Source organism: Setaria viridis, chromosome 8 (genome assembly GCF_005286985.2).
Source record: "Setaria viridis chromosome 8, Setaria_viridis_v4.0, whole genome shotgun sequence".
Taxonomy (NCBI): Eukaryota; Viridiplantae; Streptophyta; class Magnoliopsida; order Poales; family Poaceae; genus Setaria; species Setaria viridis.
In genome coordinates, this window is record NC_048270.2 from 34,055,562 (window position 1) to 34,077,796 (window position 22,235).

Sequence of the window (22,235 nt, forward strand, 5' to 3'; positions counted from 1 at the left end):
AGCAGAGATGGGTGACCTATGCTGACGGGTGCTTACGTCGCCCATCAGCACATGGCCACTGTGCTGGCGGGCGCTCCCCCGCCGGTCCGACGATTCTCTATGTTGGCAGGTGCCAATCGCCTACCGCTAGTATGGTAATTACTATATACCAGTACAAATCGATTCTGACGTAGTGCAACCTAGTGCTTAACAGCTCATGCCTGGCTGGATGGACACAAATAAGTGTGAGGTGGCACTGACTTGCATTGGATGGACGTGCCAACTTAACGATTAATGGTTCCCGAGATTCCACTCGTCCGTCAGGTAAATTATTCGTTGACGACCTCTGGGCGCTCCAAGAGCAGTCAAATTAACAATGCCTCTAGCTAGCATGAGCTGGAGCCTGAGTCCGATCCGGGCATCTCGCTACTAAGGAACGTGTTATTATAAATGTAAACTGAGCGACACTACATGTTGGGGCTGACACAGCTAATTTTTCTATTTAGGCGCAGCTGCCACAGCTAATTAGATTTCGGGAAGATATAACTATAGAAGTAACCTTATCATCATGCAAGCTACTATTATTATACGATATACGATGACCATTCTGTCATTGAAGTCTCGTGCAAAAAAAATAAAGAAATACTCCTCTCTCATGGAAGTCGCGATCACCAGTAAGAACGCGTCTGATCAGGGAATCTCGATGCAGCTACTAGTAGTATATAGTATCCATGATTGTTTCTCTCTCATGGGTTATAAGAAATAGCAAGATCAAGGTGAGACCGCAGGAAGTCACCGAACCTCATGCATGAGCATGAGGCACGGTGGCAACTGGCGAGAAAAGATGGAGAATGTTAAGTGTAAGGAACATGGTCTTATATTGTTTGTGATTTTGGTGATTGAGTGACAACATAGTCATTGGGATTAATGTGTTATCAAGCATGTGCCTTGTATGTTTTGTAGGTCTCAAAAAATGCAAACCAAATCATGGTGAAGTACAAATCATCATAATCAAGTCATCCAAATGACGGTATTTTCCATATCCAAATGGTGGTGTCCAAGTGACCAAGTCATGATATCTAGAATTATTTTATGATATTCAAGCATCCAAATGATAGAGAAAATCCAAGTGACCATATCTTTGGTACTCAAATGGCGTTTTCCAACTCAGAAAAATTAGTAGCACACCATGTTCCTATGGTCCACCAGAGCAACTATCGGTCTAACCACCCGAGCAATTGGTACAATAGGAAAACTCATCAAGTGCACCGAATGATCCGACAGCCTATATTTTACATGCGTCGGAGTAATTCGCATAGAAGATGAAGACAAACCTAGGGAACTGGATGTTCTGACGGTCAGGAGTTGGAGGGGTCGATCAAAGCATATTTAGGGGGTGTTTGGGAGCACTCCACTCCACAAAAAATTGCTCCACTCCACCAACTCCGAAAATTTCGCAGCCAAACACGTCTAGCTCCAGCAACTCCGGCTCCAGAAAAAAGGTGGAGCAGGGGGTAGATCCACGTTTTTTGTGGAGTACCTCAAGAGGTGCTCCAAAAACACCCTTTACAGACCTCCTCGTGGAGTTAGTGGGTATTTACCCACCATTGCCACTTGTTACACATGTTACCGGTTCACGAAACAAAAAACAAAGCCTCCCGTCGCGCCACCCCTGCCTTCCACCGCGCCGCTGCCGCGTCGCCCACCCGCCGCCCCTCGCGCCACCCGCCGCGCGCCTGCCCTACCGTGCCGGCCGCCCCGGCCGCGCCGCTCGGCGCCGCGCCGCTCGCCCGGCCGCCGCCACCCCCGGCCTGCTGCCCGCCCGGCCATCCCCTGCCGCGTCGCCTCGGCCGCCCGCCACGCGCCCGCCCTTGCCGCGCCGATCCGGCCGCCCGCCGCGCGCCTGCCCTACCGCGCCGCCCGGCCGCCGCCCGCCCACCGCCCCTCGCGCCGCCCGCCCACCCGTCCCCTGCCGCGCCGGCCGCCCCGCCGCCCCTCGCGCCGCCCCGGCCGGCCGCGCGCCCGCCCCTGCCACGCCGCCCGCCGGCCGCCCCTCACGCCGCCCCGGCTGGCCGCGCGCCCGCCCCTGCCACGCCGCCCACCCGTCGCGCCGTGCTGCTGCTCTTGCGATGTGCAAATAGGAAGAAAGATGAATTGCTTGCTCGTGTAGATGAGATGGTGTTTGAGTTGTGATTGGTTCTCGTCGTCATTTCTAATTGATGATCAAGATTGTTCTACATTTTCGATTGATGAGCAAGATTGTTCTACATTTCGTATGATAATTTCTTGTAATATATGTAGCACTGTTTAAAACTGAGAAGAGAAGAGGAGAGGAGAGAGAGGAAGAAGAGAGGAGAAAATAGAAGAGTATGACATGCGGGTCCGTTCACAAAGGGTAAAATAGACCATTCACAACAAGTGCTCATGTTTTTGGAGCTGGAGCACTGCCATCAGCCAAACACGTGCAGCAGCTCCATGTTTTTTTGGAGTTGGTGGAGTGGAGCTAGGAAAGTGTGGAGCTGATGGAGTGGAGTTGGTTTTTCTGGAGTGGAGTGCTCCCAAACAGGCCCTTAGGTGCCCTTTGGCACGGCTCATCGAGCAGCTTCTCAAGTGGTTTTTGATGAAGCCGTGCTAAATGGTGGCTCCTCGAGGTGTCTCGCGACCAGAAGCCGGCACAAGACCCGCAAAACACAGTGAGTGCGTTCCTTCCCACGTGAGAAGGCAAAAATAGTGGCTTATCGCGGCTCATCCCCATCCAATTCCATCGTTGTCCTCGGGACCAAGTGGCATGGGTGCGGGGCTAACCTAGTGGCGGGTGGAGCACCGGCGGAGACCACGACGCTGGGCTTGGGGCGGATCAACGACGAGTGGAGCACCTACGGCGGCGTGCTGCGCCTGATGCACCGGCGGAGCCCACGACGGCGGGCAGGGTGCAGCATCGATGGCGTCCGCCGGTGGGAGGTGGGGGTGTGGGACCGAAGGTGGAGGGCAGAAGACCGGAGGTTGGGACGCAGGTGATGGCCTGGACGCCGCCGAGAGAGAAGGAAAGAGAGGCCGATCGGATAAGGAGAGAGGAGGGGAAAAGAAAAGAAGGGGAGAAGGAAAGAGAAATAGAAAAGAAAAGAAAAAGGAAAGGAAAAAGAAGAGAAAAAAGACAAAGAAAAGAGAAAAAAGAGAAATATAAGCGTATTTTGGACAATTGACATCTTCTATACATTCTAAAAAGTTAGGAGAAACTGTTTTGCCAAACGTTTTTTTACAGAATAAGCGAGAGCTAGACAAAGCTGCTTTTCCATATGAGCTGGAGCCAGAAAAAGCTGCTTTTCCATATAAGCTAGAGCCAGAGCTATTTTTTCATGAGCTAAAGCCGTGCCAAACGGGGCCTTATTTTGGAATCGTCCAAAGAGTTTTCGAGCAAAACTCCTTCAATGATCTACAATTTAAAACAAAGGAGTATAAAATTAATTAGAGGCAACCAACCAACCTCGTGCTTAACAGCTTATGCCTGGCTGGATGGACACAAACAAGTGTGAGGCAGGCACTGACTTGCATTGGATGGACGTGCCAACTTAACGATTAATGGTTCCCGAGATTCCACTCGTCCGTCAGGTAATTATTCGTTGACGACCTCTGGGCGCTCCAAGAGCAGTCAAATTAACAATGCCTCTAGCTAGCATGAGCTGGAGCCTGAGTCCGATCCGGGCATCTCGCTACTAAAAAACGTGTTATTTTAAATGTAAACTGAGCGACACTACATGTTGGGGCTGACACAGCTAATTTTTCTATTTAGGCGCAGCTGGCACAGCTAATTAGATTTCGGGAAGATATAACTATAGAAGTAACCTTAGTTAGCTTTAATATGAATATTTATGTATGCAATTTTCACTGAATTCTTCTAATAATTATGATTGATAAAAACCACGTTATTGTGTTGGATTCATTCGGAAAAACACCGGCGGAGTACGAAGACATTCAAGACAGGCTAAACTAATAATAATTCTGAATCTTTATCTCTATGTAAAAGTTTATTTCCTAAATTTTCACCTAACACTGTATCATTCATTATTTTAATCCGTGACTGTATCATTCATTATTTTAATCTGCGACGCATGGAAACAATTCCGTAAGTGTGGCAGAACCACCCAAATTAACATGGCTAAAATGTACTCAACTTCACCTCACATGCGAATCGACACTTTAATCAAGTCAATCTGGTAGTGTGTCAGATTATACCTGATAAACCACTTGTCTCGGATCGAAATGAAAAGCATGCTCACACGAAGGCGAGTCCAGAGATTTCAACATTCCAGTAGATTAATACATAGGTCCCACTCTGGAGCACCGCCGGATCCAAACATCGTCAGCCCTTCTCAACGCCGAAGCAGCTGTGCTTCCACAGGGGTCCCTGATGAGCAGATGCCAAGATTACCCATGGGCGACCAGCGGTACCCTGTGGATGACATCATGCAACGCACCTCATGTGAGCTGCATAGACCGTTCGACAACATCACTATTAAGGTATACATATATATATAATTTATAAAATCTTCTTAATTGATCCACGCCTCAGGAGTTTAATAACTTCTTTATTTCTCCTAGGCCATGTTTAGTTCACTCCAAAATTCCAACGTTGGCACTATGCAAAAAGAAGATTCCCCATCACATCAAACTTGCGATACATGCATGGAGTACTGAATGTAGACGAAATCAAAAACTAATTGCACAGTTTGGTTGTACTTTGCGAGACGAATCTTTTGAGCCTAATTAGTCAATATTTGGACAATAATTCACAAATACAAACGAAACGCTACAGTGTTGCTACAGTAATTTTGGCACCCTAAAGTTGGGCAACTAAACAAGGCCCTATATGTGCAGGTGGCGTACGGGAGTGCTTTACCAATCCTACAGGGAAGACAAGCCATGGTATGGAGATTCCACCTGGCTACGCTAGCATCGGTCTAGAGCAGATTGTTGATAGTCAGTACGAAGGCCTAGAGCTCGACCTCCCGGAAGGTGACGGGGAAAGGACACAAGGAGAGTTGGGGGCCGGCAGTGATATAGGGTTGTGTAGTAGATCTGGTACTCATGATGACCTGCTCACACTTGGCTTTCAGGGGTGCCGATGGGGTGTACGGTAGGCCTGCAAGGGGTTCGGTCCGCCCCATTTGCGAAGTCGCTCCGCTCCTGAAATGTGCGCACGGAACAAAGCGGGGCAACCCCAAACAAAACAGGGGCAACAGAGTCGCGACCCTATCAATCCCAACCGACCCCCGGGTCAAACCTCGACCTATGTCACTCCTCTCCACCACCCTCACGACGCAGCGCCTCCCTCCTCCCTGCCATTTCAAATGTTCATTTCCCTCCTGATGTTCCTTGCCGGAGTCGCCGCCCACCAGTTCGGGCTCATTGGCGTTCGGATCTGCCCATTGGCCACCGAAGAGGCCTCCCCAGTGTGCCCGCCTCTCTCAGTCCCATCCCTGCCTCCCGAGGCACATTTGAGCTGGCAGGAGAGCCCTCTTGCTGCCCGACGTGTCCTTGTACCTAGCTTGCCGCCGTTATGTTGACAAAATCTGATTTGTTTGTGTGTATGTAAAAACTGTGGTAACAATCCGGGATAAACTATTCGAGAAAAAAGGAGTCCTTTAGTCCTGATTAGTAACACCAACCGTGATTAAAGAATTTTCAAAAAAATTTAAAAAAACGCACGCCCAGGGGCCGGCCGCCCACCCACCCGCCCGTCCCGCCCCCGCCGGTCCGGCCTCCGCCCATCCCGCTCCGCCTCCCCGTGCCCAGCCGGCTGACCGCCCACGCCCGGCCTCCGCCTCCCCCGTGCCCGGCCGGCCGATCGCCCGCGCCCGACCTCTGCCTCCCCCGTCCATCGCCTCCACTGCGTGCCGCCTCGGCCCCGCCCGCACCCGCCTCCACTCCAACCCTGACCCACTGCCGCCTTGGCTCTGCCACCAAGGCCTGCCCTACCGCCGCTTGCCTATGCGCCTATGGAAAGGAAGAAGAGAGGATAAGGAAGGAGAGGATAAGGAATGAAAGAAGAGGGAGGAGAGGAGGAGATCGAGAGTACCTGAGTGCCTGTGCGGCTAAGGACTTGCTTGCGAGGATTTAATGTGGAGAGAGGAGAGGGGGGCCACGCAGGGGATGTTTTGTCCTGGTTGGAGCCACAAACCGGGACAAAAGCCTCCTTTTTCTCCCAATTGGTAATTCCAACTAGGACTAGTGATTTAGTTCCGGTTGGAATTACCAACCGGGACAAGGAGGGTCTTTTATCCCGGTTGGAATTTCCAACCGGGATGGGGGGAACATCGCTATCAGATCTTTTCAACCGGGACTAATGCCCCTCCTGTCGGTGTCCTTTCGGTGCCTCATTTTTTACCCGAGACTAAAGTCACTTTTGTCACGAGTCCAATGTTAACCAGGATAAAAGGGGTAGGATGGAAGGTCAGTTTTCTACTAGTGAATCAAACATTTGGAAGGAAAAGGACATTTAATTCTTTGCATCGTATCCCTCTGCTTCTGTTAACATAACTTAATAGTATAATCAACCAATAATCTCAGATTCTCGGTTCAATCTTGATAACTTAGAATGATTTATGCACGTGAGCGGTGGGCACCAGCTAGCCTGCAACGTACGGGCGGTGAATTAGCTCAAAACTCATTTAATTTGCTGGCCAACTATGTTGGGATGCACATGGGCAGGCAGCAGCTAGCAAGGTACCCAAGGGCAGCACCACGTAGCAGCGTGAGTGCGTGACTACGTGATAGGGTCGCCCCTTGCTACCCGCGGTTCCGGCGGGGCAGCTGTTGATCCAACGGTGCGGTTCGACCCACAGACCAGCTTACGCACCAGAGGAGCGGCGGGTTATGGGTCTATCTGGAACTGCGTCTTAAAAAAAAACTCTACTCCACCAACTCCTCTTTTTTCTAACTCCGCTCCACCACCTCCAGAAAAAATAGGAAGCTATATACCTATTTAGCTATCAGATACAAATCCATCTCCAAAAATTATATAAATTGGTGGGAATAGTAATGGTTGCCCTTGGGTGTTTTTTTGCGAGCGACGGTACCGCGGTTGCTACAGTTTCCGCATTGCTACAATACATATTGCTATATTGCTTTACCTTTTTCCATGCAAGATTTTCATATTGGACAACATAGACAACATTGTTCCAATTAAAAATAATATCCCTAGGTGACACCAAATGATATACAAATCAATCACACCAAAATTAACTAGTCAATGTCTTCACCTCCATATTCACGGATATAATTGTAAAGAACCATAGTAGCCACAACAATCATCTTTTGCTTGTACATGGGGTACAGTGGCATCTTGTAGAGAATTTACCACTTCATTTTTAACAATCCAAATAATTGCTCAATAACATTGCGAATAAATGAGTGAACATGATTAAACCTTTCCACAGGAGTCTTTGGTTCCATACCCTTGTGCCATTCGGGTATATGATACCTTTCACCCTTGTAAGGAGCTAGATACCCAGGACGATTAGGATATCCCGCATCAACAACATTGTATTTACCTGCAAAATAAGAAGATAATACGAGTTACTGTTTGTTCAACATTGGGACAAGTAAAACATAGATCTTATAAAATGTCAAGTTACCTTGCGGAGGATGCAGGAAGAATTCTTCATCCACTCTAATTGCATTGTACAATACACTTGTGCCATGCATAGCTCCAGGTTGACAACCTGTGGATATAGAAGTGAAACGCATGTCGAAGTCACAAATTGCTAGAATATTTTGAGTTGGGATTCCAGTTTTTCCAATATATCTCACCATCTCATTGGGTGACAGAGCGACATGGATATGAGTGCCATCAAGAGCACCTATACAATCTTTGAAGTGTGGATATGCACGTCTATCATCTATTATCCTTTTATGGATAGTAGGAAAGTTTGGATTTTTGTTCTAATGAAATCCTTTGCCATAGCAATAAAAAATAATAAGACCTCATCAAATTTCCTACTTATAGTTTCACCAGAGTGGTTGAATCTATTTTGAGCTCTCCTGTTAGACTCATTTCCACTCAAAGTGTATAATAAAATCGCCAGCATCTCATATGTGTTCATATGCATGGAAGGTTGAAGCTCATACCATTCCACCAATAAATCATGAAGGTCCATAAATATATCCCTAACCATGATATTCACATATATTTTCAACTATTTGGAAGAATAGCAATTGTTCAAATATCACAACATCCGTACCACATTCATATATGCATACCAAATATGTCAACATAGATGAACATGCATCATGTACTATTCACATACCTCCTCTTCTTCATTCTTCTTGGCTGTCTTGGTGGCCTTCTTGCTCTATCCTTGACCACGGCCCCTTGCTAGCCCCTTCTTGCCATGACCATGGTCGACACTGGCGTCTTCAGCACCAAGAACGGACTCTTTAAGGTCCGGATCAACCCTGGCTATGGTGTGGCTGCCGCTACCCAAGCCACGGCACCTGCGGCCAGGCAACAACCGCACCAGGCTAGGCCTCCGGCTAGGGCCTCTTCGAGGTCAGGCTCAGCGCCGACTAAGGGCTGGCTACTGCCGGCCTGGGCACGGCCGCCCCTAGCCAGGCCACTGGCTAGGGCGTGCTCCAGGCCCAAATCAGTGTCGACCAGCAGGTGGATGCCGTCGGCCAGGCCGCGCCCACCCATGGGTGCCGGCGGGTGGAATGGAGTTTGGCCAATGGAGGTAGCAGGACGGGCTGCATTGGTGGCAAGAACTCTTTGGATGGCGTGGGCTTGGGTAAAAATCGATCTGGCCCGATGAGACCGGTATGCAATGCTTGGGGAGTTGATGATCATCCTCAGCATCTATCCCGATGATTTTTGGATGTCGGAGGAAGGGGAGATGGTGGCGGCAGCGGAGGTAGAGGAGTCGCAATAGGGAGGGAGGTGGTGGCAGAACAAGAGGCGTCACGAGGTAGGGGGTGCTCTTTTTTCCCCGAAGCGGTATGTGTAAATAGTGGTATATGTGGATAATTTCCACCCAACTCCAAGAGAAGGTATGAAATTAGTTTTTTTGAGCACCCTTTGAGGAGCTCCAGAAAAACCTTAGAGTTGGCTTCTAGATCCACTTTTTTTCCGAAGTTGGTACTAGCTGGAGGTGTTTGGCAAGATGAATTCGGAAGCTAGAAAACTTGGAGAGGAGCAGTTTGGCCCTATGTTTAGGAGCGCTCCGATCTAGCCCCTTTGCAAGCCTAGTGTACGGTCACTGAGAGTCTGAGACTGTGAGCAGATTGTGAGACCGACAACAACAGTGATGGCGTTTGGCAGGGTGGCAGATCGAGTGCAGCCTATTACTATGGGCACGGGGGCTCAAGTCAAGGTCGTCGTCGGGGCCTCGGGGCCACGCGCGACCTTGTGTTCCGGCTTTAATTACAATAACACTTCAATGGCTCAACGTACGGCGCCAACTAGTCAACTACCCACTGCATAACTTACATATCACCCGTGCCGCTCGGTGCATTTGTAACACTCTAATCCGTAGAACCGACGGAATCATATCATACCTACTATTACTGATTGAAGAAGTTTTTGAAGCCACCTAAGATTCAAAGTGGATACTCTAAAAAAAATAAAGATATCCTTAGAAATTCTCTAAAAACACAAAATATCTGCCCATCAATTTGGTAGATTTGAATCATCATAGCCATTAAATCTACTATATTTTCTAAAACATTAGCTACCACTGTCATTATGTAAATAACCTAAAGTAAATCTCTAAATTTATATACAAATTATCCACATGTGCTATTATATATTATAAATTAAACTAAAGCTAAACGGAAAAGTATGATCACAGGAGAATTTTGTAAGGACAAGCAAAAATACATATAACGCCCTCATATGATCACAAGAGCCTTCCGTTCCCAAACCCTAGCGACACTAAACGTCTACACCGTTGACGATATACTACACGGAAAGTGTGTCTGCTAAGAGCGGAGAAATAGTGCCGTCCAATGCAGCTGCTCAGTTGCTCGCCGCGTTGCGTTGTGTACGTGATTGCTCGGTGAGCTCCCGACCAGCGCCACGTGGTACGTCTGTTGACTGATGATCTGGGTACTCATGATGACCTGACCTGCTCACACAGTCACACTTGGTTTTCCGAGTTGCCATGAGAGTCTGAGACAGTTAGAGCAGACAGTGACCAATAATGATGGCGTTTGGCAGTGTGGCAGATCGGGTGACAGCCAAGTAATTAGGGTTACTATGGGCAGAGGGGCTCATGTCAAGGTCGTCGGGGCCACGACCTTCAGTTCCGCAGCAGATCTTCCCTTTTAAATCTCACCCAGTCCGCAAGTGCCCAAGTCTACGAACAACTCCTTGCATTTCCAGCAGCTGCTCTCTCTTCTCCTTCTACCTCACAACAGACACACACTGAGCGACCGAGAGAGCAACAATGGCGGACCTCGTGCTTGGGTTGGCCAAGATGACAGTGGAGGGGACGGTATCCATGGCCAGGGCGGCCATGGAGGATGAGGAGAAGCTGAAGAAGAGCGTGCAGCGCGACCTGCTGGTCATCTCGGACGAGTTCGAGATGATGCACGCCTTCCTTGAAGACGCCAAGGATCACGTCACGGACAATGTGACGAGGACCTTAGTGAGGCAGGTCCGCAAAACGGCCCTGGACGTGGAGGATTGCATCGAGGCCATTATCTACCTGGACAACAAGCCGCACTGGTGGCACCGCATGATGCTCCCATGGTGCATGCCGCCTGCAGCGCCAGTGAAGGATCTCGACGCTGCCGTTGCCAATATAGAGCAGCTCAAGGCTAGGGTCGAAGCCATGGGTCACCGGAACTTGCGCTATAACCGCATCGGTGACTACTGCCATAAGCCTGCTGAGCACCAGCATGCTGTTGTGACAGGTGCAGCGAAGCAGAGCAGTCAAGTGGATCTTATCATGTTGATCAACGGGAGAAATACAAATGAATCGAGGCAGATGAAGGGAGGAGCTGAGGAGGGCAAATCACACCAAGGTGAACTCCTCTTATGCACATGAAATTTTTTACATATAACTCAATGAGAAGTGTTAATTTTGGCCCCTAATATTTTATCTGTATTCATATTTTCTGGCTCCACCCCCAATAGGCAACAGTAATGATGATGAAAAAGAAGAAGAAAAAGACGAAATAGAAGAAGCAATGTGGGGAAAAATAGAAGTGGGAAACAAAAAAGAAGATGCGGGAAACGAGTCGAAGGTGGAGCAAGAAGTAGATGATGTCCAACTCAAAGTCATCTCAGTGTTGGGAACAGGAGGCGATCTGGACATGATGTTCATCAGCAAGGCCTACGACGACCCAGAAACCAGGAAAAGCTTCAAATGCCGAGCCTGGGTGAAACTGGTGCATCCTCTCAATCCCAGTGAGTTCATCCGGAGCTTGCTGGCTCAGTTCCACAAAAACATTTGTCCAGAAAAACACAAAACCTTTCATCAAAAAGAAAAAGAAGAAGACAACACGTTTGATCAAAAAGAAAAAGACAACACTGTCAACTTTCTGGAGTTAATGGTGGCAACAGACGGCGCACTCATTCAGATGTTCAAGGCGCAAATACGTAAGAAGTACCTAGTGGTCTTGGAGGACGTGTCCACCATGGTTGACTGGGAGACCGTCAGGGGCTACCTACCAGACAATAAAAATGGCAGCTGCGTCGTCGTGCACACGCGACTCCCTGGAATTGCATACTCGTGCGTCGGGCATGGATACCGAGTATCGGAGCTGGAAAAGTTATCGGTCGATCATTCTGTCCAGGTTCTTTTGAACAAGAAGGTATGCAGTACGCTGATAAATTATTTTAGGAATAGATTAGATATACTCCCTCCGTTATTATCTTTTATTTCCACTTCTTAAAACATATATAGCAGTCAATAATAATACACAGTTTTTACCAAGTGCAACTCCTGTATTATAGCCTCCCAAATCAGGTTTTCTATTTGCTGAGTAGGGGCTCCTACTTTCTCGAGCCTATTTTCAATCTCCAACTCCAGTAGTCTTTATTCTTTATCTCTTCAATTTTCACGTACAGTCTGTATAATTTTGATTTCTTACAACAACAAATCAAACAACATTATTTGGAGGAAGTGATGAGTGTCACCATATATGTAGACCATTTATACAAACATGTATGCGAGGAAGTGATGAAAAATATTATTTTTTATGCTAAACATAATGTATGGAGGTGCGATACAAAATGGAAAAAGTGTAATGAGGATGAAAAAGTGTATAGAGTAATTACTAATTAAAAATCAATCGCAACTGGACAAGATAAGTACGCATCTATTCGAGTATGATGTTGAAGTATTGAAAAAATGAGATAGTAGGTAAACAATTTTGACCATTAGCTAGGAGTTGAATTTTTAAATAATTTTTAAATATAATAGTTTTTTAAAATATTAATCCGTGTGGGAGCATGGATTGATAGACTAGTGTGCCCAACCAGAGTGGCGCGTTGCCGTGAGAGGATGGTTGACAGTCAGTGTAGCCACACCCACATTCTGCTCTTGTGCTTTAATTAGCTTTCAAATAGCTAGCTAGTCAAGCAAAGCGAAGCCCTGTTTGGCTCCATAGTTGCTGCCACCCTGCTCTTTTGCACGCATCATTACCTGAACACGCATGCACATGCATATATAGTACTGCACGTACCCAGTTTACTGTGACCTGGCAGACGGATATTCGCTATACTTGGCCTCGTTCATGTGCACAATACAAGCTGTTCCTTCATTCCGAGCACAGTTTCTTATGCGAAAATGGCATTTTCCATAAAATCAACCTGACTCGACGACACTGTTCTTTTCTTTGCAGGATGTGGCCGGAAAATCAACCTGCTCCAAGACAGAACCATATGAAGAGTGGGAAAAGAAAAATCCACTTTTTGGCCGTGAAGAGGATTTAAGATGGTTGTCTTGGCTCACATATAAAGATGCCCGCGTGGTCTCGGTGTGGGGGATATCTGGTGTTGGCAAATCATTTCTCGTCCAACACTTTCGCCGAAAGGTACATGAAGAAGAGTATCAAGACAGAAAATTTGTTTGGTTGGATGTATCCCGTCCATTCGATTTAAGGGACTTGTCCAGGAGCTTATTTTCGGATCTACAGAGTAGTTCTGCTCCCGAAGGTCACATGATGCCAACGATCAAAGACCCCATTCAATGGTGCCATGAATTTCTGCAGGGACAAAAAAAATCCAAGTACTTCATTGTTATCGACGGTTTGCAATCCATAGAAGAGTGGGACTCGATAAGGCCTGCCTTCGAAGAATCTTCTATCGGATCAAGCATAAAAGACAATGTTGTCATAATAATAGTTACCAATGAAGAAAATGTTGCCAATCACTGTGCAACAGACAGGAACTTGGTGCGGAATGTCAAAGGTCTAGAAGTTCGCTATGCCGTTGAACTCTTCAACCGGGTATGATAGCTCACAAGAAGCATTTCACTATTCTTGTTCCATCAATATACAACTAAATTCCATCACACGCAGAACCAAATGCAATGCATAAAAAATTACATCTTATGTGCAAATTTCCCTTGTTTAAGCTTCATGTGTCGTTGCGTACATTAGCAATTCTATTTTATCAACCAGGCTCCTGCACATACTAGTAATGTAAAGAGAGATAAGTATTATATTAGAAGCTCATGGATAAATATGGTGTCATAGCATATTGCTTATCTTTGCTATGTCATTTGTTCATATTAATTCTTATGCAATACTCAGATACGTTATAATCTTTATTTGATTGTGATAGACTTTATTTACCAGTTACTTTTTATGCTTTTTCATCCTCATTCGTAGTTTTTCTCCTTTGTGTCGCACCTTCATGTGCTTATTTGGAACCTTAGCCAATGATATGTGTCTAATGTGGAAATCGATATTGTTAATCGCTTCTTGTGAAGGATATGGATGTGAGAAACCTACATGAATGGTAGAAGATGGAATCATACGAGAACTCTACATATATCTTGTTGTAAAAAAAATATAATACATATCCTAATAAACCAACTTGAAAACAAACGGTATAATCATGCCCCCTGGACCATATAAATCAGGCAGGGGACCCCTAGATTAGCACCTTGATACACATGAAACTTCACGAAAAAAAAGAAACCTCACCACATCTCAACGTCTCAATACAAACCACCGAGCGCATGATACATGAAGGGTGGTCCAAACCTATATAAATTCTTGTGTCTTGTACTACTATCAAGCTTTAGATCCAATACTATATATAAATAGTATTGCCAGTAACAAATACCAACACTTCTTGTTACAGATGTGTACGAGGTCTGCGCTGTGACACACCTCTTTCATGCATGCCTTGAGTTGTTTTCTTATATATTAACAATGAAAAGTGAATAATTTAGAAGCATAGGAGTACTTTAAAATGATAGATGTAGATATTTTATATGTAAATTTAGGATTTACTTTACCTTATTTTTCATAATGGCATATATAGGTGGGTGTTGACGGCAGTTAGCACGCCAAGTTATGAACCGCAAGCATACGGATCAGTCATAACTTTTTCCTTAGAGTATTCCCACAAGGTTTATCAATCCGTGGAACAAGTGGATTGCTGGCTCTCACTTTATACTAATCTTACCAACGAAATCAGGCAATAGGGGTTGTGTAGAGAGACAAACCAATCTAAAATAAACAAAGAACAAGAAGCATATTAAATGTTGATACAAGATAGCTAACATATATAGACATGTGTTCCTTTCCTAGAATCTAGGTTCACATGAATATGCATCTACTACACGAATTGGTATTACCTTCACTAGCTATCACAGAGATTATGTGCTCGCTCGGCTCTTTCCCTCATGCATACCGTCGCTACACAATGATACTCAATAACTCCGCTCACACATCTATATTAAAGAATCCGCAGAGTTAAGCTAATCACTACGATTACCACAAACTCTACTAAGGATATATGAAGCGCTCATGTATGTAAATAAACGATTGCAATGACATATACCATGAAGCATTGATAGGAATAATGTACATGTAGCAGTTACATATCAAGGATCCAAACAACCCTAGGGATAGACAGAGGTTTTACCCATCATCTTATAGAGATTGACGCAAAAAGGGGTGAAGGAGACTCTGAAGAACGCCATCACCAAAGATGGCGGCGAGGGGGTGCAGGAACACCCTAGGCTGATCGCCCTAGTGCTCCTTAGGCCGATCGGCCTAAGGGATTCCTTGCACCTCCTGACTCCTGCTGGTGTTGGTGTCGTGGTGATCTGATCTAATCCCTATTTTTCATCTTGTCGCGGCGGTGGCTAGGTCTAAACTCATTAGGATCCCGTCGGGAGGTGTTTTCTGCTGAAAGTCCTTGGTATTTATAGTGGTCGACGTCAGTTAGGGTGCCTTTGAGGCCAATTTCTAGAAAATAACCCTAGAATTGTCGAGAGCTTCCTCCTGGTGCAAGGGGAGGTCGATCGGACAAAAGAACGGGCCAGGCCCATCGGCCTGGACCCCTATGGGCCGATTGGCCCACCCTCTTTCGGCCTCCAATGCCCAAGTGCTTCATATAAAAGTTGTAGATCTCATTGAGCTATGCAATTTTAACTATAAATTCACCCCAATTGGAGTTTGGATGAGGAAGATATGACCTGTGCAAATTCCAGCTCTTCCTGCGGACCTGCAGTTCAATGTTTGTGTTTGGGCCTTCCAATATCCAAAGTCCAGACCAAGTTCAACTTGTAGAAAAACCCTTCATTTATGTGGTTTCCTATGATTTTACAATATGATTAACAACACAACAGATATGCAAATATAGGGTTATCTCAGGTGCCAAGTGTGGTGGGTTAGTATAAGAATATGCTTGAAAATATTAGTTAAATGGCACTAAAACTGTGTCAATAACGGTGGGTAATTTACATGAAGATTTAAGGGATTACTTTATTAGGTTATTTGCCATAACAGCAAATGTGGATAATTCAATATAGGGGAATACTTTACACTACTTTTTATAATGTTGATTTGGAATATTTCTTAGAAAACAAAATTGATCGAACGGTTGTTACTACCTATGATGCTGAATTGACAGCCGTACCTTTCTTTATTGAGAAATCTATGATTTATCTATATTTCTAGCTATCATATTTGAAACTCTACCTATTATATTAAAAGGAAGAATAGACCCGGACTGGGTGGTACAACAACGAACACTAACCTATTGGATTGGGATATTCATCACACACTAACCTGTTGGATTGGGATATTCATCACACACTAACCTATTGGATTGGGATATTCATCACACTCTGCACAACAACATCGCACCACTCAAACTCAACTCAAAAACAACATCGGCCGTTTGGATTGGGACATCAATACGCGCTGCACAACGCATTGCATCACTCAACTCAACTCAAGAAACAACATCGCACCCTAAACCCTGAACATAGTTATATAAGAAGACCTCTAGTTTTGTAGGTCATGGATGCAACTTATTGATATCAGGATTAATGATGTGACTTTGTTATTAGAAATTGCAATTTATTGACATGGATATAACCTTTTACGTAGCTACATGTAACTTTTCACATTTCCAACCATTTAAAATTGACATTAATGACAAATATAACATTGTGAAGTCACTATGATGCCCAACGATGTAACTTTTGCTTATTGAAAATAAAAGTTTGTATATGCATAGTATCAGAAACGTAACTTTGTTTTTTGCTGATGTAACTTCGTTGTCGGACGATTTAACATTAATTGCTTGTTCAACATGTAACTTTGTTGCCTTTGTTTATTTTAGCATAAGGGAAAAATAGTTCCAATTTAGAAATAGAAGGAGAAGTATTATTTCTTATTGTAGAATGTTAGATCATCTCTCCATATAGTCATGTTCATCTCCTTTTTATGAATAAATAATTCATTCGTACATTGTTTGGATAATAATAGGTAGTAACTAAGAATAAGGAGTATGATTGGAGTCATGACAGAGAGGAAATAAAGCATCGGAATGAGCAAACAAGGGATATCTTAGTACAGAAATGTGGAGGACTTCCGAAGGTCATATGTGCTGTAGCTGAGTCATGGAGGATGGTGCGCGACATAGAAGTAAAAGATAACCTTGTGTCGAAGTTGGAGGCCAACGCACCAGTTACCACACAGAGTCTAGAAGGCACGTTTTCCTGGTTGCTTTCCTACTTTCGTTCCTGTCCGGATTACCTGAAGCCATGTATCTTCTACCTGACAATCTTCCCTGTGAACCACACCATCCGGCGGACGCGTTTGGTGAGGCGGTGGATAGCGGAGGGATACTCTAGAGACAATAAAGAAAACACTGCAGAGGAGAACGGGGAGAGCTCCTTTTCCAAGATCGTCAATCTAAGCATGATCCAGGCGCCAAGAACAAAAGTTGATTACATGAGGATGTCTCGGTGCCAAGTCAATGGTTTCCTCCGTGAATACATCGTCTCACGGTTAATGGAAGAGAACCTTGTCTTTGAACTTGAGGGCCACTGCAGAAAGAACATACAGCGCACAGGACGGCACCTTGCCATAGACAATAGCTGGGACAGAGACAGAAATGTTTTTGAGAGCATCGACCTTTCATTGCTACGGTCTTTGACTGTGTTTGGTAAGTGGGAAACATTCATCATCTCTGACAGGATGAGGCTGCTCCGGGTGTTGGATCTAGAGGACGTATCTTCAGGTGTTACAAATGGTGACGTCGAGAAGATGGTGAAGCTGCTGCCCCGCCTCAAGTTCCTCTCCTTAAGGGGATGCAGAGAAATCTCTCATCTGCCTGATTCCTTGGGAGACCTGAAGCAGCTCCAAACTCTGGATATCAGGGAAACATGTGTAATCAAGCTACCAAAGAGCATCATCAAGCTAGAGAAACTGCAGTACATTCGTGCTGGTACCGCCAAGCATCATCAAGCTAGTGAAGCAGCAGAGAACCCATCAGTGGCAGCAGCAGCAGCGCCAATGAGCAGACCAAGTGCTACTCTGGGGTCAAAGCTGACCATACACCGCCGTCATGGCTCTCATAGCGGCGTCAAGGTTCCTAGAGGGATTGGGAAGCTTTCCAGCTTACACACGCTGGGTGTTGTTAACATCCACGCTTCAGGCGAGGATGCCATTCTGGAGGAGCTCAAGAACCTTACCCAACTGCACAAGCTTGGAGTGTCCGGCATTAACCGGAAGAACAGCGAGAAATTTTTCTCAGACATCTCACGTCTCGTCCATCTGGAATCCTTGTCACTCAAAATGCAGGCAAACCAAGACAATGAAGCTGCTGGTTTAATGGCCGACATCTCGTCGCCTCTGGAGAAGCTACGGAGCCTTAAATTGTACGGGCTAGTTGACAGGTTGCCATCATGGATCATGCAGATGTGCTTGCAGCTGCCTAGACTTGAGAAAGTGGATTTACAGATGAAAACGTTGCCTCAGCAGGAACTAGATTTTATTCTAACTCTACGATATCTACGTAGTCTACGTCTTCGGTTGGCAGAGTTTCAAGGTGGAGAGCTCCGTTTAGGTTGGAGTATTGCTCAGAGTTCTAATAGCTGGATTATCGACTTCCTTGAGATAGCATGCAACTCCAGATTACAAGCTGTAAAGTTTGGCTCAAAAATAGACATTGAGATCCTGAAGATTCGCTGCTCTAGTGTGTCTTCATCACTACAGTTTTATGGTCTACAGTCTTTGGAATATCTGAAGGAAGTCTGGCTCAGTGGATCCTATGACCAGACCTTCAAGAAACACTTGGAGAAGGAGCTTGAGGAGAACGAAAACAAGCCTATTCTGAAGCTGGAGGAACCATCATCATCGACCTGATGGGTGCTGACTGCTGAGCAGCTCCTAATGGTCTATATACCTAACTGCCTTTATCGGCCCAGTCGTGTATTTGCGCGGGACCTGGTGGGTGCTGGCAGTTTCATTTTCTCCCTCTAGTACTCTCTGTTCAGCCTTGTCAATCAGGAAGGCCATTGCTACACTACTCACTAGTATATATGTTCGAGTATGACATTGAATTGAAACTGAAATGTTCTAGTATATATATATGTCCATTCCATGCATGCTTTGCGTTCGTCGTCTCATGCTCTCGAATGAATTTTTCTCAGGGAGATTTGAATTCATGACGTCGATACATGACTCGGGCCATGCTTTCATTTGAAACACTGAGAACAAGTGGATTATATTTTACTTCGATATATTCTGTCGAGTATATTGATTTTTTAGCCTGCAGTATCGAGTATGGACAAGGATCAGGTCATCTATATATGTATTGCCTTTTGGGACAAGGTTTTTTTTTTTTTTGAGGTGGGAGCCTCCTGCGACAAGGTTTATGTAGACTCGTATTTTAAAGAACCAGGCCATGTATCTGAACTATGCTTATCCTCTTCAATGCATGAGAACTCCTGCCTTGAGCAACCAAAACGAAAAAAGAGGACCCCAAAAAAAAATGCAATCAGCAGACAGCACGATTCATAAGAAATCCCTGCAACGCCGAAGGAAGGCATCGGCACAGCTATCATCAAGTGGGACTTTGTTCTGATGTTATGCACATTGAGATGTAGCTTGGTTTCTGTATGTGTTCTGAAACCTTGAGACTTTGTTTTCAGTGGATCCTGTTTAAGCACTACTTGACTACTTGTTTTGTATCATTGGCTATATATACTGTTGGAGGTATGCCCTAGAGGCAATCATAGAGATGATGATATTCCATTTGTATCCATGATTTGTATATTGTGTTCATTGAATATCCATTAAAGGCTACTTGAATTGATTTGCAATTATGTGAATTTTATGTGAAACTCTTTACTTGTATGGTTATTCTAAAGTTGTCCCTAGTCGGAGTTCATGTGAGGACACACATGAATATTAGACTAGCACATGTATTAGTTGATGACTATGTTTCACAAGTCATGGACATGGAGATGTTGAACTAATAATGTGGACACATGTGGAGACATGTGCTAGGACTGACCCAACACGAGAAGTAGTTCTCTCTTTAAACAACATATACGCTTTGTCCTTAGACCTGAGATTGTCGCATGTATTCTAGATGTGGATCGACCTACTTAGGGGCTATCAAACGCTACGCCGTAACAGGGTAGTTATAAAGGTAGCTTTCGGGTTTGTCAAGAAGCATGCTATGAGACATGGTCAATCAAGATGGGATTTGCCCCTCTCTGATTGAGAGTGATATCTCTGGGCCCCTTGAGTGATCGGATCCGAAAATGCATGGTCATGCTACGTACGGTTAAGAGTTAACCTACAAAGGGATTCCGAATCACAGGATCGAGAAAGAGCGGTCGGCTTGAAGCTAGACCAAATATCGTGAGGCAAAGGGAATAGCATGTATATTATGTTGTGATGGTTCGTCTGATATGATCTTCGTGTGCGTATAGGAGTTGGCACATCTTGCTAGATGCCGCTACCGACTATTGGGCCGAGTAGGAGTACTCAGGCCATGTCTATACGTATCCGAACCCATAGGGTAACACACTTAAGGGGCTGGAAGCCCAATTCGGATCTGATCCGAGTTGAATTAGGTTTAGAAGTACTAATGGGCCTCGGACCCAGAGGCCCGTTAGGAACCTCTATAAATAGAGGGGTGGGGGCACCCTAGGGTTTACACCTTTTGGCGAAACACATCTGCTGCGCCTCCCACGCCCTCGCCTGTTGCAACTCGCGGATCTAGCAGTCCGGCTTGCGACGCTTCCTCCCTGCACGTGTGGATACCTTGGAGGTGTTGCGCCTGCAGCACTTGGACGAGCTGCCGACGAGCCACGACGAGCCGCCGACGAGCCACGACGAGCCGCCGACGAGCCACGACAAGCCGACGACGAGCCGCGGCACGAGGGCGATCTTGCTGCATGTGGACGAGCTGCTGAGGAGCTGCTGGACGTTGACGTGATCGACTACGTACGACTACGTTGATCGACTACGTACGACTACGTTGATCGTCTTCACTGCATCGACGCAAATCTACATCTTCCGCACCAGTAGTGCGTCGAGTGGTAATCCCGTGATCCTTATACGGCAGTTCTTCCTGGTTTTACGCGGTAGAAATTTTGATTTGCGCTAGTGTAGCCTACCTCGTAACCCAACATATACACTCTTGTCAGTGCAGTGGTAAGTGTTGGCGATGCCCAAGAGAGGGTCTGGCCCATTAAGCAAGTGCTATATAGCTAATCACCCGGTGGCCGGGTAATTAACCCTAATCTATTTTACCTGCACGTGCTGCCGCACGACTGCTGACTTGCCGCACGCACCAGGCCCTGGTGTGCCGCTGCCGCCCGCTGCTGCCGTCACACACATGCGCCTACCTGGAGGTGTGTTGCTGCAGTTCTCCCAGATCAAAGGTTGATCGCGGGGATCTCCTAGTATGTGTCGTGGAGTGTCCCATCCCGTAAGTGTGGAGTGTCGCAGAGATGTCGCTAGGTTGCGCACTTCATCAGTCGTACGACTACTTCCTCGACGATGATCGGATCGACTACTCGCGCATCATCAAGACTTCCGCTGCGACGTGCGACGAGCGAATGTATAATCTATGATCATCTACTCACAAGTGATCTTGTTTAGTGGTTATATTTTGCGTGCTAGCGAGTAGCATACCGCGTTCACTAACAGTGGTACCAGGCTGTGCTTGTGTTGTTTTTGATCTAGATTAAAAACTTTGCACGGTTAGTTGTAGATCAGATCGTTTTAGCAAATAGCGTTACGTGCCAAATTGAATTGTTTTACTCTCTTCTTACTTCCTCATTATGTGACTGGCTAACTAGCTGCCTTTACGACGGCGCGCGAGCGTCGCGCGACTGACCATAAGGTTGTGAGTTCGTGTAGCGAAGCAGTTGAAACGCGGTGTGAATGGCTATGTCGGCTAGAACGCCATGTCTGTTAGCTTGCTGGCATCATGTGAAAAATCTGTTCTATCTGTTATCGATTGACGGGACCAGATCGTGTTTTAATAAAAAAAAATGGGGGACGTGTTGCATCATTCGTAGAAACGCCTAACTCATTTTTGTAGAGAATGATATGAAAGTATGGCCTCAAAATCATATGATGATCAGTGTGTAATAAATTTGTGTGGCCTGCGTATCACAAATTATTACAGTCGGGTTGAGGCTATTCATTTTCAGCCTACATGCCACTCTTGTGATGTAATTTATAATTTTAATTTAGCTACTAGCATGTATTAGCTAAATATAGATTATGTAACTCATCGACACCTTGGAGAAGGTGCT

General features: G+C 45.7%; 1 protein-coding gene across 1 annotated transcript; it reads left to right on the plus strand.

The window, feature by feature from the left end:
* Positions 1–10,163: 10,163 nt before the first annotated feature.
* LOC117866479 (uncharacterized) lies at positions 10,164–19,061 on the plus strand. Its single transcript, XM_034750686.2, has 4 exons — positions 10,164–10,998; positions 11,111–11,790; positions 12,823–13,428; positions 16,936–19,061. Exons 1-4 carry the CDS (start codon positions 10,419–10,421, stop codon positions 18,817–18,819), a joined length of 3,750 nt encoding a protein of 1,249 aa, XP_034606577.1. The 5' UTR covers positions 10,164–10,418; the 3' UTR covers positions 18,820–19,061.
* Positions 19,062–22,235: the final 3,174 nt, after the last annotated feature.

Coding starts and splice junctions, on each gene's coding strand:
- LOC117866479 (XM_034750686.2), top strand. CDS start 10,419: ATGGCGGACCTCGTGCTTGGGTTGGCCAAGATGACAGTGGAGGGGACG. Junction 11,791..12,822: donor AGGTTCTTTTGAACAAGAAG/GTATGCAGTACG, acceptor TTTTCTTTGCAG/GATGTGGCCGGAAAATCAAC. Junction 13,429..16,935: donor CCGTTGAACTCTTCAACCGG/GTATGATAGCTC, acceptor GGATAATAATAG/GTAGTAACTAAGAATAAGGA.